The 18,250-nt window shown below is 44.5% G+C and overlaps 1 protein-coding gene across 1 annotated transcript in view; it reads left to right on the forward strand.

The window, feature by feature from the left end:
• The window catches only part of PCSK7 (proprotein convertase subtilisin/kexin type 7), a 199,066-nt gene that overhangs the window by 74,626 nt on the left and 106,190 nt on the right, over positions 1 to 18,250 (forward strand). The window contains exon 4 of the mRNA XM_085647442.1: positions 16,489 to 16,968. Within this exon, the coding sequence (XP_085503568.1) occupies positions 16,489 to 16,968 (480 nt within the window). The remainder of the gene's footprint in view (positions 1 to 16,488; positions 16,969 to 18,250) is intronic.

The following is an 18,250-nucleotide window of genomic DNA, read 5'->3' on the forward strand; positions in this document are numbered from 1 at the left end:
GGATGTGATAGCTGTTTCTCAGGCTCCCTTTCTGTAATCTAACTCTGATTCACTCTTGCCCATGGTCATCATTGTATTTCCAGAGTCACTATCTAGTCATTTTCTAGAGTCCCCAAAGTGGCCAGGCGAACCCGTATTGGCTTTGGTCTGATAAATGCATGCATCCCGAAGGCACTCCCATTACCACATTTATCCAAGTAAGTAAGAAGTGTTGTCCTTGGCCCAGTACAGTTTTAGAGTGGTACGACCTGTGCAATGGCACTGGGCGCCAAGGTCAAGGAGGCAACCTCTAAATGACAGACTGAAGATCAGCCTGCAAAGATCTTTGTGTGCATGCCATTTTTAATGGGATAGTTACAGTGGCATGATAACTATGGTGGTTAATGCACTTGTGAGAGAGATCTAGGAGTTTTATAGTCACAGTTGGCAGGGATGTCCAGACGTGGGTCCCTTGCTCACTTTACCACTGAATTCAAGCTAGCCTGGCTGATGAGGGGTGTTACCCTGAAACCCGTCCCAGGATGCTTGTTTCCGGTCCAGGGAAGACCTGGCTTGCAAGTTAGGGCCAGACTGTTCCCATGAGGCTCAGGGTCAAGGCTGATTTGCATATAGCTGGGTCTTAACTGGGGTGGCGAAGTGAGCTAAAGAACGATGATGGATTCAACCCAGATCTGTGACTGGGGGCGAGTGTCTGAAAAGTTTCAGTGCTACATCCAGCATCTCCTTGAGTTTGCTTTAGTCACAGTTCTGACTCGTGATATAGCAGCATGGAGGGTTAATGTTCCTTCTGCAAAGCACAACGTGTGACATGCAGATCACAGATTAGTATTTTATGCAGCCATGTCAGTGGGTTATTGCTTTTGTCACTGAGATCCTGTATGTCACTTTGAGTTCAAAAGTAACGGTCCTTCAAAAATAGCACATTGAGCCGCGATCTGGCTTCAAAGTGCTGCATTCAAATTGAAATGCATAGGTTTAGAATCTTATTGTTTGTCTCTCAGTCTTCCTAAGGTTATTCTAAAGTTGCTAAAAAGGTTCCTTTGGGTAGCGATATAATTTTATAAGTGTTACCCCCCAATTATTGTGTAACATTTATGGGGCGGATTGACTGGTTTCCATCATAAAACACAAATCATGAATTCAGTTGAACAGTAGCCCTAAAAATAACACAAAGTAGCACAATGCGATGTTGTACATCAAGAAGGTAAACCATGGATGTTCCCATGCACTCACCCCTGGATTTGGACTCTAATCCCTATCTACTCACTTTGACAGAAAGAGCTTGGCTTGAAAAAATGTCGCCTCATCAAGGCAGGCGTAAAGTTGGAGAAAAAACGTTATTTTCTCCAAACCGTTCCTACTTTGCATAAGTGCTGCACTCTACAGCATACATACAAAATGGTAAGGTGTTAACTTTATCAAAGCATAGAATCTAGTCCTGGAATGGTACGCTTCCACTATAAAACCTAAGCTTGACATCATACAAACACACTTGCACTAAAGTGAAAAGGTGTGTACACTAGCACAAGATAGCCACTAATAGCAATGCTGGTCCAGAGAGAACTTTGGCATTGGTGGTGCTCAGTGCGACAATCTCTGTTGGTGTCCCCACCCGCCCATGATCTCCTTCCTCACAGTCCACCTCACTGCCAGCAGGCCTCAAAAAATCTACTTGCTCACAGTCTGCTTCACTACCAGCAGGCCTCGAAAAATCAACTTGCCCACTCGCAATTGCCAGGAAATATGTATCAGGTTGAGCTATTTTTAGCACCTACTAGTTCCATCTGAGTAAAATTATGCTGGAAAGGAACAGGTATTCTGTTCATTCAGAAAGTGAAAGAGCAATAAAGATGCCATTACATCTTGTTTTTATCTTGACACATTTGCTGTCTGTTCAAGGAAAGAGGTCAAATGCCACTTTGTCTTTTAACTAATTGCTACTTAGAAAATGAGGTTTATTTTTCCCTCTCTTACTAGAGTTATAGGTTTTTGTCAAGTGAGCTGTCTGAAGATTGGAGTTTACTATTCGTTCTCTGACTTACAAAGTGAGAAGATTTATGTGACAATCATGCTGACTACTGGGGGTAATTCTGAAGTGTGGTGGAAAGAAATATTTGAATACAATCAAAATAAATGAATACACTAGGCGATGGCATTTCCACACATCGTCTGTGTGCTGCAGAGTTTTATCTGTATAACTATGTCTGTGCAAATGTAAGAGTCCGTTTCAATTGAAGTTCTGTTGGCTGTAATGGCAGTACGCTAACACACCATGAATACTCCACTTTACGCCACTCCACTCTGCACCACTCCAAGCCACTGCACTCTACTCTACTTCACTCCACACTGTGTCACTCCTCACTGTAATCTACTCTGCACCATTCCACTCTACACCACTTCACTCTACGCCTCTCTACTCTGCTTCATTCTACTCTATGCCAATGCACTCTTTCCCACTCTACTCTACACCTCTGCACTCTTCGCCACTGCACTTTACTCTGCACCACTCCATGCCACTCCACTCAGCAACACTGCACTCTACGCAAATGCACTCTACTCTGTACCACCCCACTCCATGCCACTCCACTCAGCAACACTGCACTCTACGCAAATGCACTCTACTCTGTACCACCCCACTCTATGCCACTGCACTCTATTCCAATCCAGTCTATGCCATTGTAATCTATTCTGCACTACTCCACTCAATGTCACTACTCTGAAACAATCTACTCTGCGCCACTCCACGCCACTGCAATCTATTCTGCACCACCCCATGCGACTGCTCTCTATCCATTGCACTCTACTCTAACCCCTGTACTCTACACCACATTACTCAAAACAAATTCACTCTACTCTGAACCACTGTACTCCACGTCACTATACTCTACTCTGCAACACTCTATGCCATTGCACTCTACACCATTGTACTCTACGCCACTGCACTCTAAGCCACTCTGTTCTACTCTGCACCACTGCTCTGTACGCCACTCTGCTGTGCACCACTCTGCTCTTTACCAATGTACTCTACTCTTGTTGATTGTTTTTGGCATTCTCTGATGTTGTCTTGAACCCTGACTACACTGCACTCTATCACAGTCTACTCTGCAATACTACACTTTGTGCCACTGAACTCTAAACTACTCTGTGCCACTCTGTTCCACTGTATGTCAATGTACCTCACGCTACCAAACCGTATGCCACTCTGCTTTGGATCACTGCACTCTACACCACTCTACTCAGAACCACTGCACTCTACTCTGCACCACCTTACTTGATGCCAATGCACTGTACACCACTACACTCTACGCCACTCTACTCTGCATCACTCCAATCTACGCCAATACACACTAAGCCACTTCAATCTACTCTGCACCACTGCACTCTACGACACTGCACTCTTCGGCAATCCAGTCTAAGCAACTCCCCTCTACACCACTGCAATCCACTCTGCGCCACTCTTCTCTACTCTTCACCACTCTACTCTATGCAAGTGCACTCTACACCACCACACTATATGCTAATGCACTCTACATCACTTTAATCAAAATCAATTAACTCTACTCCACTGCACTGTACCTCACTATATTCTACTCTGCAAACCACTATGCCACTTTACTCTATCTTACTTCACTGAACTCTACTCCAATGCACTCTGACTGCACTCTGTGAAACTGTACTGTACAAGAGTGTACTCTGTCAATGGACTCTGATTCACTCTACCCTATGCCACTGCACCACCACACACAATGCCACTGCACTCTCTGCCACAGTACTCTGTCACTGCACTCTACGCCATTCTGTTCTACTCTGCACCACTGTACTATATGCTACTCTACACTGCACCACTCTGCTCTACACCACTGCACTGTACACCACTCTACAATGCACCACTGCACTCTACAACAGTTGTTTTTTTTTTTTTAAAGGTGTTATATAGCACTGGCTAGACCCGGAGGTATCAGAGCACTTTACATGAGTATCAGATCCTCAGATCCTAGTTGCAGGTTGCATCGTTACAAAGGTTACACAGTTATTAGAGCATGGCAACATAGTTACATGTAAGGTCGAGTCAAACAATAAGGACATATACGTAAGGGAAAAAGCAGGCAAGGGGAGAGATTCAGGGGAGGAGGGGTAGGAACAGTGGAAGTAGACGGAGAATGAAGGAGAGAAAGAGGAGGGGAGGGTGAGAGACACAGCATGGAAAGAGGAGGGGGAGGGCGACGGGGACACAAACCGGTAGACGAGTCAAAGCTGCGTCCAAAGTCCAGTAAGCTGTGATCCTACAAGAAGTGGTATCATTTCCCCATCTCTGTTGCGGGAGGCTCCCTTTACGCAGTGGACTCTCTCAGAGGTGTCTCTGAGACTCCAAGGCCTACATACTGGATCCTTCCACAAAGAGGGGAGAGGGAGTGCTTTGGCAAGGAGTGCCATCCCATACCTCAGCTGTGAGTGGCTCCCTTGGCGTTGTGGACTCTCTCAGCGGGTTCGCTGAGACGCAAGAGTATAAATATTGGTTCTTTTACCAACAAGGGAAGAAGGAGTGCTTAGTCAAAGGGCACAAAGGACAGGGGGCTAGGCGGTGTAGCAGGCAAGGGGAGAGATTCAGGGGAGAGGGGATAGGAGCAAAGGAAGTAGACAAATAAAGAAATAGTACTAAATGGGAGCAAACAGCATCAGTTTGGGGAACAGACTATTTCTCTCTGTGGCCATGAGTTTGCCCCATCTCTAAGGTAAAAGCCTAGCACAGGCCATTCCAGAAGCTTTGCCATCCAGGACATGAAGCACACAGTTTGTAATTCGAATTATTTTTCTCAGTTCACAGAAGTTTATAGTACGCTGCACATCAGCAATCCAGATGTTTTCATATTAAGTTCTTGGGTGCAGAGGATGATGCTCAGAACAAACAGTGTTTAACCCAGTCATCATCCAGGGGAGATAGTTCAGAATCATGATGCTGAGGGAGAAGATTATGAACCCAATGAAGGCCAACTCGTGGACCGCAGGGTTCTCTGTAGAGGACACGTATGTCAGAGGGAGCAGGCATAGGTTCTCCAGGACTTCAGGATGAAGTTAAGGTGGCACAAGATGTGGTAAGTGCAGGTGGAACATGACGTGGCACGATAATGATTCCAGTAGGCCACATCCACCAGGAAGCAGGGTGCAAAGTGGAAGCCAATGCAGAAGCGCCAAACATACCTTTGTGGGCTTCTCCCCCCTCCCCCCAAACGAAGCGCTAATGGAGGAGAGATAATTCAGAACCCCAACCTTATCAGATACCAACTGCGTTCCTCCGATCCAGTATTCGCTGAAACTGCCACTCCGATTTGGTGACTGCGGTCGGCGTACAAGGCAGAGACACGATGAATCGCCCCACTCTGCAACACTGCACTCTCTGCCTTTCTACTCTGCACCACTCTACTCTGCACCACTCTACTCTGCGCCCCTCCACTCTGCGCCCCTCCACTCTGCGCCCCTCCACTCTGCGCCCCTCCACTCTGCGCCCCTCCACTCTGCGCCCCTCTACTCTGCGCCCCTCTACTCTGCGCCACTCTACTCTCCATCACTCTATGCCAGTGCACGATACACCACTCTGCTCTGAATCACTCACTCTGCATCAGTCCACTCTGCCATTGCACTCTAGCTTGCACCACTCCAGACTGCACCACCCCACCCCACTCTATGCCACTGCACTCTATGCCACTGCACTCTATACCGCTGCTCTCTATGCTGCACCACTCTATGGCAATGTACTGTTCATCACTACACTCTATGCCACTCTACTTTGTATTGCTCCACTCAACACCACTGCACTCAATGCCAATACACTCCAAGCCACTCTAATCTACTCAGCACAGCTGCACTCTACAGCACTCCAGTCTAGGCCACTCCACTCTACACCACTGCAATCTACGCTGGTCCACTCCTCTCTACTCTTTACCACTCTACTCTACGCCACTCTACTCTACAGCACTGCACTCTATGCTAATACACTCGACATCACTTTACTCAAAACCAATACACTCTGCGCCTCTGCATTGTACCCCACTATACTCTGCAACACTCTACGCCACTTTACTCTGCACCACCCTACCCTACGTCACTATATTCTACACCAATGCACTCTATACCACTACACTCTATTGTGCAGCACTGCACTCTCTGCCACTGAACTCTGTGCCAGGCCACTCTATGCCAATCCACTCTATGCCACTCTGATCTACTGTGCACCACTGCACTCTGTGACACTGCGTTCTAAGACACTTCACTCTAAGCCTCTCTACTCAGCTCTACTCCACACCAATGCACTTTACTCAATCGATTAATGTAAACTTTATTCGTTTTTTTAAATAAAAAACATAAAAGCAAATCAAGCCATAAAATACACATGGATTAAAAACCATCCTCAAAATTATCAATTTAAAAATCTGAGAAACATAGTGTATAATGCACTCTACTCTACTATGCACCACTGCACTCTACTATACTCTAATCTACAACACTACTCTACGCTACTGCACTCTACACCATTGTGCTCTATGTCACTTCACTCTATGCCACTCTGTTCTACTCTGCACCACTGTACTGTACGCCACTGCTCTCTACATCACTCTGCTTTACAATACTCTACTCTATGCCACTGCACTCTACGAAACTACTCTGCGAGACTGCATGCTCTGCCATTGAACTCTATGCTACTCTGTACCACTGCACTCTATGCCACTGCACCACTGAACTCTAGCCACTCTACTACACTCTTTACCAGTGCACTCTATGCCACTCTTCGCTGCAGCACTCCACACCACTCTAATCTACTCTGTACCACCACACTCCAAGCCACTGCACTCTATCCCACTTGACGACACCTCACTCTGCGCCACTCTGCACCACTCCACTCTGCACCACTCCACTCTACCCTACTTCACTCTACTCTGAAATAATCTATGCTATGCCACTGCACTCTGCTCTGCCCCCCTTTTACTCAACGCCCCTGTACTCCATGGCAATCTATGCCAATGCACTATACTTCACTTTACTCAAAACAAATGCACTTTATGCCACTGCACTCTACTCCGCACCACTCTACTTTACGCCACTTCACTCTAGGCCACTGCACTCCACTCTAGAATACTCCACTAAAATACTCCATTCTACGTCATTCCACTTTGATGCTCTGCTCCATTAAACTCTGCGCAACTCTGACACTCCACAACACTCTATGTCACTACTCCACTCTACGACACTCTATGCAACTACATGCCACTTCACTCCTTTCTGTTCTACAACACACTGCTCCACTCCACTTCACTCTGTGCCACGTCACTCTGACACTCCACTCTACTACAATCTAATCCACTCTACGCCATTCCACTCTACTATGCTACTCCACTCTATGCCACTCCACTCTCCGACCATCTACTCTCCTCCGTTCTACACCACTGTACAACATTCTACTCCACTCTACACAGCACCCGCTACACCAATTCACTGTGCTCTACACTACTCCACAGCAGTCTGCTCCCTCCACAACACTCAACACCACTCTACTTTACTCCATACTACTCAACTCTACACCACTCCATGACTCTCTATGCCACTCTGTAACACTCCACTCTACTTCATGACACTCTGCTTTACGACACTCCACAACACTCTCCTTTAAGCCACTAATGTTTAGCGATGTTGAAAAATAGCCTTGCTGGTGTACAACATGGCTTAATCAGTGCTTGTTTACTTTCCAATTCATCCAGTATTGCGTGGAAATCTAAACATCGGCCAGCTCAGAATACAGCCTTTTCAAAAGCCTCTTTGGGTTTTATGTGCAGTTTTCATGTTATCCATCCAGTCGTGATGACTAGGCAGTTAATGCTGGCCATCCGGTGATCGTTATCAGTTACATTGTTTTTCTTGACTTATCTTGGACGCTCTTGTTCCTTTTTTAGGTTTGGCTATGGATGCTGGTTGTAGCATTAATATACCAGAGCCAAGTGGAGATAATACGGTTTCTGCCATACTGAGGGCAGTGAAAGACTAGGATTAAGTGATTGCGAGAGACATTTTTGGACCGCCAAACCCCTGCACAGCCCCAGAGAGGAAGAAGACAAACCCATGATTGGCTCTTGTAAAGTCAAACCCTAATTCCTATAACGGGAATATCTTGTTTGCCGGTTTCAAGCCCTACATAATTAGGGAGAAACTAAATACGGACAGTGGGATAGGGTGGGCTGTTGTCGCAAGGGGCGTGGTCACCCTGCTCATCTCATGATCTCAAGCCTTGGCCATGCCGCCTTATTCTCACCCTCACAGCCGCACTGGCCAGGTGAAGTAAAGTACTTGCTGGCATTGAGTTCAGTATTCCAAATTAACAGACTGGAGATGTCTCTGCCAGTTCACATACTTGCTAAGAATTTGTTTGCACCCGCCTCGCAATTAGTACTTAAATACAGTAGGTGCAGCCGCCCTCAAACCGATGATGGAGTTAAAACACACCATGCTTTCGAAAAATCGTGTTCAGACACGGCTAGGACTAGCCTTTTGGGCAGGGAACTGCTCTCCATATTTAGAATGAAAGAGCAAAACAGGTGGAATGTGTCAGAGAGAGATGGATCATACCAGCTTTCTCTATAGATGCATCATTCTTGTGTTAAAGCGCTGCAGTGGCCTAGATGGGATGGCCACGTGTTTCTTATTGACAAATTCACCTTTTTTCTTTGGCTTTCCTTTATCTGAATGATAATTGTTGGATCCAACCCTCTGCTGAAGGAATCCCTTTACGGATAACCCGCTGCCGTCCAATGCTTCAGCAGTCTGGTCTGAATCCTCTTCACGTCCACCTGAAATGTAACCAATGTAATAGTTTCTTGGTCTGTTGAAGATGTTTTATTGATAATCTGAATCTGCTGTGATTTGTTCAGGGCAGCAGGGCTTGTATGTAAGCGTGATGTCTTATGTATGAATAGGCAACAATGAAGTACAATGCTCCAGCCCATGAACAGCCCAACCTGTTCTCTCTGTTGGTGAAACAGTCTCCTTGGTCATACCATTTCACTGACAAAACCCTTCTCAGGAAATCACCTTTCTTCATGGGTTTTGATTGAAAGATTATACTTTGCATCTTTTAAGCACAGCAGCCTCCTTGATATTGTCAGGTTTAGGTTCTTTAGCAAATTCTTTGGATTGGATTGCTCAGTGGTTTCTTTTATGTAACTTGGTGATTGCATTGTGCACTTACAACTCTGTTGTGCCTTCATAGCCATGTCATAGGGAAGTCAAACTTCGATATAATAATCAATGTTACGAGACTCACTTTTGTTTTTCAAACCAGAGAAGTATTCTGCTTCACAATTAGCACACACCAATGCAGCAGCAGCACAGTGCACCTGCATTTCTACTGTTGCAAAGTTTGTTCAATTTTTGTCAAACCTGTGAGCAACTTAAAAAGTGCATTTAATGTACAGGCCACATAAGTGGGCTACTTACTTGTCTTGCTTTGGGTGGCTTTGTTGCTCTGCCAGTGACTTGAGGGTTCCCAAGGTGCCCGTGCAGGTGTATACTGCTGTTGGGCGTCATGGTAGATGTGGGGCCGGATAGAGTTACTTCTCAGATATCGTGTTAATAAATACGTTTGTAGTTTCTAAACCGGTTTGTGACCACTGTGATGAGTGGATCACTTTAACGTACACCCAGCCAAACAATGTCGCTGCCACAAAAAGTTTTTTCTATGAATTTCAGCATTCTATAAATTCAGGAGTAAGACAGCCACTCAAAGTTACAATGAGGCCATGGTACTAGAATAGACAAGGCTGTTCTCAGTGAAACTTTCTCCTGAAATGGGCAGTACTGGATAATCATGACACCACTAGAGCTCAAAAACTTAAACACTTCTTCCTAAAATCTCTGTGCATGGGCATTTCTTGGCAAGGCTATCTCAAATTTTCTATCTTTTTAGTTCATTAAAAGTGAGAAGTGTTGTGTGGTAATAGTAACACGTGTTCTCTGCAGTGCCACGAAATAGCAAAACTGCTGCTGCCAGTGCTTTTTACAAAATAAGTTCCCAATGGTAATATTTTGAAGTGTTAAATCAGAAAAACTTTTGATTTTGTTCCCATAAAATGATCGTCAGACCGTCCAACTGTGGGTATAAGAGGAGTCCTAATTTGAGTAGAGCAGTTATATAAAAGATTGAGTAGGGTTTCTGTAGTTCTGTGTAAACGTCTCCACCTAAGATGGCTTCATAAATTGCATGCACCAAAAACTAAACACATTGTAGGCCGTGGAATACTAATTTGGGTTTATCACAGTTGCCATGTTAACAATTTCGAAAGCACGAAGGGCTGAGTTGATTTGTCTTCGTGCCAGCATTTGGCTCACTGGCTGGCTCATCGCCTGATAAACTCTGTTAAGGTGAAAGCCTCATTTAGCCATGGTACGTGTAAACAATCTGAGCAAATACGGCACAGCACGTCCAGTTAAAGTTTTTTTTCAAAAAGGAAACATAACAAAAAATGTTGATAGAACAAAATGTGTAAGCTTTTGTATGGTGAAAATGCTTTTCATAAGGGTTTGTTGCTTTGTCTCTTTCTGTCTCTGTATTTCTATTCCTACTGGCCATCCTCTATTTCTCCCCTACTCTCTATCTTTCCACCTATCTCTGTCCCCATATCTATATGTGTCTCCATCACAGTCTCTCTCTCTCGCCTTCTCCTACATCACTCCTAAAGCGTGCAACAACCGGCCACTATGCATTAGAGCCTCCTCCTCACTTCTTGATTTCCATAAGAAGCCGAAGACCCACTGGGCCCAAGATGTACCTGCTCAGAGCCAGGATACCCTTTGAGGGACAGTGCGCTCAGCAAATATGCATAAAATCTCCCCCCCCCCCTTTCTTTCTTACACTGTTTATCTCTCTTTCATGATTTACATATGCCCCACTGTGCCCTACTGCCGTCCCAACCCTGTCCTATTTGATTATTGCGATCTTATCTATGACCTTGTAATTTTAAATGACAGAAAATATTTTTTTTAAATGACACTGTCTGCTTCACTACATTTGTTGTTAGGACCTCCCTACATAAGGTTTAAGAATGACTTAAGAAGGGAGAAAAACAGTCTTATTTGTCTTCTTGATAAGAGGTCAAGAAAGGACGAATATTAAGAAGAGTCTGAAAACTGATTTTAAAACCTTGATCCAAGAGAGTAGACAGGAAGCATGAACAAAAGGATGAGCAAATGCTAAATCAACCCAAGATAATAAAAGTTATCATCAAAATGTAGCCACTGTCGGGGAAATAAAGCAAAACTCTGTTTATAGACTTGGGAAGAATGTATATCCCTGTTGTATGAAGGACACTGTAGAGCTAGACCTGTAAATTATTTATATTTTAATCCGCATTTTTACTGCTGTCTTTTTAGCTTACTGTGGCAGTGTATTTCATCTGTAAAGTCAAATCGTTTTGTGTACAAGTCATTGGCAGCTTTCCAATTACCATCTTGGAAAATTCTCTTGTTTGGGCCAACATTTTGCATACCATGTTTTTTTATAGTATTGTCACTAGGTTAATTCCTCCTTCTTTGAAGGGAAGCCTGATTATACTAATTTGTTTTTTAAAAACAAGGATGTACGTCCAAAGACATTGCCCCCAGTGCCACGCAAAGTGCCTGTGGTCGGACCACCTTAAGGTTTGTAACCTCTGACTCTCCACAACCACGAAGACACCTCGTTGAAGCTTGCCTTGCCTTCCAGTTGAAAAATACTATACTAAAGGGAGAGGAATTGGCTGCACCGTGAAATGCTCCAGCAATCGACTCACTAGACAGCTTTGACAAATGGGACTCCGTCGGTGCTGAGGAAGGTGAGGAAGCTGGACCTTCAGGCATCTTACCCCGTCAGCCACAGCCCAGTCCAGTGGCTATCTTTTCAATGGCTCTGACCATGAGAAAAAAGAGGAGTTTCCCACTACCTACAAGACCAGTGGCCCTCAAACGAACACCTCGTTAGGGTCATAGTCATGGTAGGCTCTAATGCCCACTCTAATTCTCCTGAGTAACCTCACACCAAGGCATAGCACCGCTCCAAGGCAGTCCTTTTTCAAGCCCTGTGCTCAAAGTGCCACAGCCTCCAGGGCTCCGGTCAGCACCGAACGAAGGCCTCTGGTCTGAAAAAAAGATACACCTAAGGGTGTCCTTCCCTCTCAGCCGTCAACGCTCATCTCCACAAACAAGCTCATTGTGAGGCCAAAATCTTCCCTTACTGGGAAGTTTATGGTGAAGCCACACTGGCCAAAACCGACAGAGACTCTGCCTCAAATTAGATTAGCATTTGAGCAGAAACCTGCAAACTCCCAGGCACAAGAAGCATTGAGCCAGGGGCACCAGCACCCCCTTTTGCTCCACTTTCTCCTCAACCACCACTTCCGCTGTTTCCTCCACAGTCACCTAGAGGGATCTCCACACTCCTCTTATGACCCAGGCAAACCCTGTGAATCATTTTTTGAGCCACAGCCGACTGCAATGTCGACCCTACAGGCGACACAGACCCTTCACAATTATCGCATCAGGGCATCTCCTCCAGATGATACCACTTAAAGGCTTTCCTTCAAGTCATTTAGGGCAAAATAGTCCAAATCAATACAGCAAATTTGACCACCACCTACTCCCTTCAGAAGCAGGGTGGTACTCTCTCTCTCCTTCTCTCATTACTTTAGAAAAAACACCTGGCACTGGGCTCTCCACCACCACATACATCTTCTGGCAGAGCACCTTCCCTGAGTGGACAACCACTTAGCAGACCTGCTTTGCAGGACTTCTCAACAAGTCCATGAGTGGGAAATCCCCCCACAGGTCCTATTCCAGTACTTCCAGTACTGGGGCACCCCGCAGATAGACCTGTTTCTCAGTCCTGAAAACGCAAAATGCCAAACTTCGTCTCCAGGTACCCACCCCGACAGTCCATGAACAATGCACTTTCGATGAACTAGTCGGGGATCTTTGCATACGCTTTTCCACCTATCCCACTCTTCTGTATGTATGTTTGGTAGATGTGACCGACATCTCTGGCATTTATCCTTGTTGCGCCCACATGGGTCAGTTAGCCCTGGCACTCAACACTCCTCAAGATGTCAGTCTGCCCCCACGGGAATCTTCTCAACAGGCTGGACATACTCACACGCAACCAAGTTCTGATCAGGCAACCAGACTCCAGACAGCTCAATCTAGTGATCGGCACTTGAGGTTTTAGAGTTTGGCTACTTATGCCTCCTACAGGAATGCATAGACTTCCTGCGGGAATCTCGTAGACCTACCACATAGGCCTGCTACACCGCAATATGTAATATGTTTGTCCATTATTGCATTTCCAACCATCTGGACCCTCTTAAACACATTGTCCAGGACATCTGCTATCTTCTTCATCTGCAGAATTCAGGCCTCGCCTACACTTCTATATGACTGCATTTAGCAGCTATGGCCTCATACATGCAAAACTAGGAATAGTCCTAATTCTTTTTTATCCCAGTATTCATGGCCTTCATGAAGAGCCTCAAGTGGGTCATCTCACTCTAGATTGCCCTTCCCCATAATGGTAGCTGAATGTGGTCCTTTCCAAACCTATGGAAGCGCTCCCGACCCCACACATTGAGCCCTTGTAATCTTGCCCCTTGCAATTCCACACCTGGAAAGTAGCTTTCCTTGCAGCTATAACATCTCTCAGACGCATTAGTGAGTTGCAGGCTCTCCTACTCCAAGAACCTTTCATTCAAGTTGTTTTCAGAACCAACCCAAAGTTCCTCCCCAAACTAGTTTCCTTGTTCAACCTCAACCAAACAATAGAGCTGCAAGATTATTTCCTCCTACAAAACTCTGTAGTGGAGAGATCCCTTCACACCCTAGATGTTAAACGTGCTCTCATGTATTACATCAACAGGACCAACCCCTTCCACATGTCCCAGCAGCTATTTTTAGAGCAATCCTTGTTACCCTAGGGAGCACACTTCACCCAAGAAGGCACCAATCATGGCCTCCCTCAGTAACATCCCATTTGCTGACATATTTGAGGCATCCTCTCGGTCAACCCCACACACTTTCACTGTGCATTGGTGTGTGGACAACTTAAAGACTTTATTTCAGACATCTGTGTTATCTACACGCTATCCACTGCTTGTAATGAGTACTGCTTTACTGACTATCTGTTTATCTACAGCAACAAATGATTCAAACAGAAAATGTTACTTTAAGCATGTGTAAAGTCACATTAACCTACTCTTCTCCCCGGAAGCATGCAGGTTTACTTGCATATCCCTGCTTTGATTATTTGACTTCCTTTCACAATGCACACGGTGCACAATACTCTATTCACTTGCTACTCCTTACCTACTCTCACCTTCTGAGTGAAAAACAATTTAAGATGCAGTTGGTGGCCGTGTATTGCTTACTGGGTGTGTAGTCAAAGTGCATCCCTTGCTTCAAAAGACTGTCTGCTAAGAATAAAAATGTGCAATTGTCAGATGGAGATGCTGTGAATAAATTACATTTGATCTAAAATCAACCGCTAGACAGACTTTTTTTTAACAAGACGTTTTGCACGGTAATGATACTTAATTCCAGTTTTGAAAAGGCCAAGATGGTAGACATGAACTTCTATTTACAGGTTTTTTTGGATCCTAAAATTCATTGGTTATAACTGCATTTTAAATCGGGCAGATTGCCCTTGGTAAATCATTTAGGAGCATGGATTGGGTGAGCTAATCATGACCATAGTTGCCTGTTGGTAATGCATGGTATGTATGCAAGGTACTTCCCATGTGTGAGTTTACCCATGCAACACGATTGATTTATTGAACCTATCTTTTGGAGTAGCCTTGTAAGGACTGTAAAGTATGCTTTGTTTTATGTAAACTCTGTAATTATATGTAATTGTCTTTCAAAGATTTAAATATGCTTATGAATGTGTAATTTGGTGGTTTTAGCTCTCTTTATGTAGAAGAGGGCAAATTTATTACAATTTGAAATTTGACCGCTTTCACTTCATCTTGCTCTGCATACATAGTGGACTGGGTCAGAAGACAGCATGGCTCGAATCACAATTTGAAGCCCATTCTTCTCTTTCCATGCTCAAGGAGTGGCTGTGAGAAACCAGGCGTGGACTACCCCCTAGACTCTGGGCTGGTTTTCACTCTGCCTACTCTGGCCTGAAGCTTTCAGTTCCACAGTGAGATTTGTTGATGACCAGTGTGTTCGTATAAGGAATGCTTGACAAAAGCATTCCTTTCCCAGCCCGGCCAAAAAATAAAAAAACACTTGACCTAACTTGATCAATATAATTTAACAGTATGACATGTCTCTTATTAAAAAAAATAACTGTATTATTTCACGGGGTCACATATTACTCCAATTTGCAACATATTCCAGGATGCCTTTAATAATAATAAAAATAATATTACAGTTCTATAAAGAAATGATACTGAAATCTTTTATAGTTAATGAGAGCATGAATATGCTTCTAATAGTTGCTATTGGTTTTACCAGTAATGAAAACTTAGTGGATTGTCGGAAGCTGGTTGCAGGATTGTCACACTTTCCTTGTCCCTTGAATGGCTTCTGTTGTAGTCTACAAGGACAGTCGTCATTGCAGGATGGCTACTTTACTCACAGTAGTAAGCTAGCCAGTCACAGAAAGGCACCATGAATCTGCTTATAAGCAGATGTGGACTGATTGTACCCAGAGGCACTATGCGATGATGTATTTTTTTTTATGTAGCGGCAGCATGTAAAACACACAGTACCTGTTTTCCCTTTGCTCCCCACTTCCTTTTAATACCCATAGAATAGTTACTCTAGTTGTGCAAAGAACCAACGTTTAAAGTAATTAACGCATATAAACAAGTAACAATATACTGGATATTGCTTAGGATATAGTGTTGATGGCTCCTCCCCACCTTGCTGAGGGTTCAACTCCAGCAGGCAGGATTGAGGGTTCTGGACCAGCCTTTTTTAAGGGTTCCTTTACAAACTGCTGTACTGAAAGGCGGGATTTGATAGAATTATTTCTATTTGGGTATATCTGTCGCTGCTTTGCTTAGATTTGTAAGTTTTTGTTAACATTTCTTGTGGGATATGGTCTTCTGCTTGGACGCATTGACTTACTTGCATGTTCTAGGGTTCCAAGGTTATATGATGTTACTTTCTGTGATGTAATTGGGGTTTTCAAAAGGGGTTGGGGTGGAGGGGAGGGGGTTTAAAGAAGTTTATCTCTTTCTGACATCACTTTCTGAAGTCAAGCGTCACCGCACATCTCACATTTTCGTATTCTCTGAGGGGTGCTCTTTTTGTAAAATGTAATGTATTCAAAGTGGTTCTGTCCATGGCACCAGTGATTGATCAAATAACCAAGATTTCATCAGCACTTTATTTCCTTTACATATTTGTGAAAAGGTTTGTTTTTGTGATTTGTCAGAGCCATTCTTATATTCCTCTCTTTCTTTCCCCCTGCAGCACTGGAGTCTGATGCCTCTGATGAAAGGCTTGGCGCTGCAGTGCAGCCTTGCAATGACATGCTCCCAACAACGCGTCTCCACATGCCTATGGCTGGGCCTGGCATTAATGTTTGTGTCAACATCATGTGGACTTGCCCAGGGCCCGGAAGAGGACATCCAGCCAATGTCCTGGGCCGTGTGTCTACAGATCCCCAACGAGGCGGCGAACACGGAGCAGCTGGCACGTGTGGCGGATGAACTGGCACAAACCACAGGCCTCGTGAACAAGGGCCAGATAGGGGAGCTGAAGGACCACTTTCTTTTCGTTGGCAGTGGGGATGCCCTGGAGCAGGACAGCCAGTCTAGGTTGAGGGCAGCCGTGGAGGACCTCTTGGCACGGCACAACCACGTGCTGTGGTACACGGAGCAGCGGCATCTCAGACGCTCCAAGCGCAGTGTGACGTTCAATGACCCCAAGTATCCCCACCAGTGGCACTTGGTGAGAAGTGCAGAATCTCTAGAAATCTTTCATTGGGAGCAAAGGATGGGACCGGATTCATGCTCAGAATGTGGTATTCAGGGTGCACTCACCCCGTATCGGGGGCACTAGCTCAAACAAAAAGCCTATTGGGCCCTGACTTTCCCTCACGCACACAATGTTTTATCCCGTGCTTCCCCTCAGATTGAATGTAATATCAGATCCTCTCACTGAGAATAGGGTTTCCTAGCACCACAATCACACTTTATATGGGGTAACCTACTCCTTCTTTCTTATTCATACTAGAACATCCTAAGCCTTCTCTCACATTTAGAACATGATATCGTAGGCTCTCAATCCCACTCAGATTGGAGTGCTATGGACCATCCATCCCACCCTAAATAGTGTCATGGGCCCTCGCTCAGAATTGGATACCCTGAGCTCTCACTTGCACTGAGAATGTGGCTCCTAATTATTACCCTAAAATGGGAAGCCTGGGACCTCTTTCATAGTCTGGTAAAGGAAACCCTGACCCCACCTTAAACTCTTAAATTGAACAGTGCTCCATCAGAAATTACTTGTCGTAAAACATTTAAATTGTTCTCAGAATGGAAGGTGTGCACAGCGTTTGGTCCACAAATGGAGAGCTACAGTGAGCAGATCAGTTTATTAATGTACACATATGGTATTTACAATGCCCTCTGACCTACAGCTGTTTTGAAAAGAAAATGAGACCATGGTGATAAAAATGAATTTACAAGATGCAGACGACAAAGCGCTCTGTTCGTACATAAAAGTATTAATCTCTTAAAAAGCAGGATTCAACATTTGCATATTTATGACTGTTTATATTAAATGATTACCATATTCTCTAGAGTCAACTATTTAGTTACAGTCTGAGTAAATGATTCTCAATGTTTTTACAGGAATTTAGCAGGCTCTGTCTCAGGAAAGGATGTTTAGTGTGTCCTGACAACCTTTCCTATTAGTAAGCAAGTGATCTTTAGGGGACTGTAATAGCAAAGTGACAAGGACAGATAGTAGCAGCCTTTCAAAAGCTATGTATTAGTTGTTTCTTTTATGGGAATGTAGGCTTGCGGAGTCCCTACAGAATCGAGACCAAATGCTATCAATCGTTGCACAACCAAAGATTTTATACTACAGTGATGCTGAATGCAGGCAGCCTGTGAATACTCAGCACTGTGTGCTTTCTTGTTTCTTACTGGAGTACAAGTTAGTCCTATTGGATTAAAGAATTAGTAAAATTGAATAAAGGTGTCTAGAGCCCTCAAGATATGTTGAC

Source organism: Triturus cristatus, chromosome 3_2 (assembly GCF_964204655.1).
Source record: "Triturus cristatus chromosome 3_2, aTriCri1.1, whole genome shotgun sequence".
Taxonomy (NCBI): domain Eukaryota; kingdom Metazoa; phylum Chordata; class Amphibia; order Caudata; family Salamandridae; genus Triturus; species Triturus cristatus.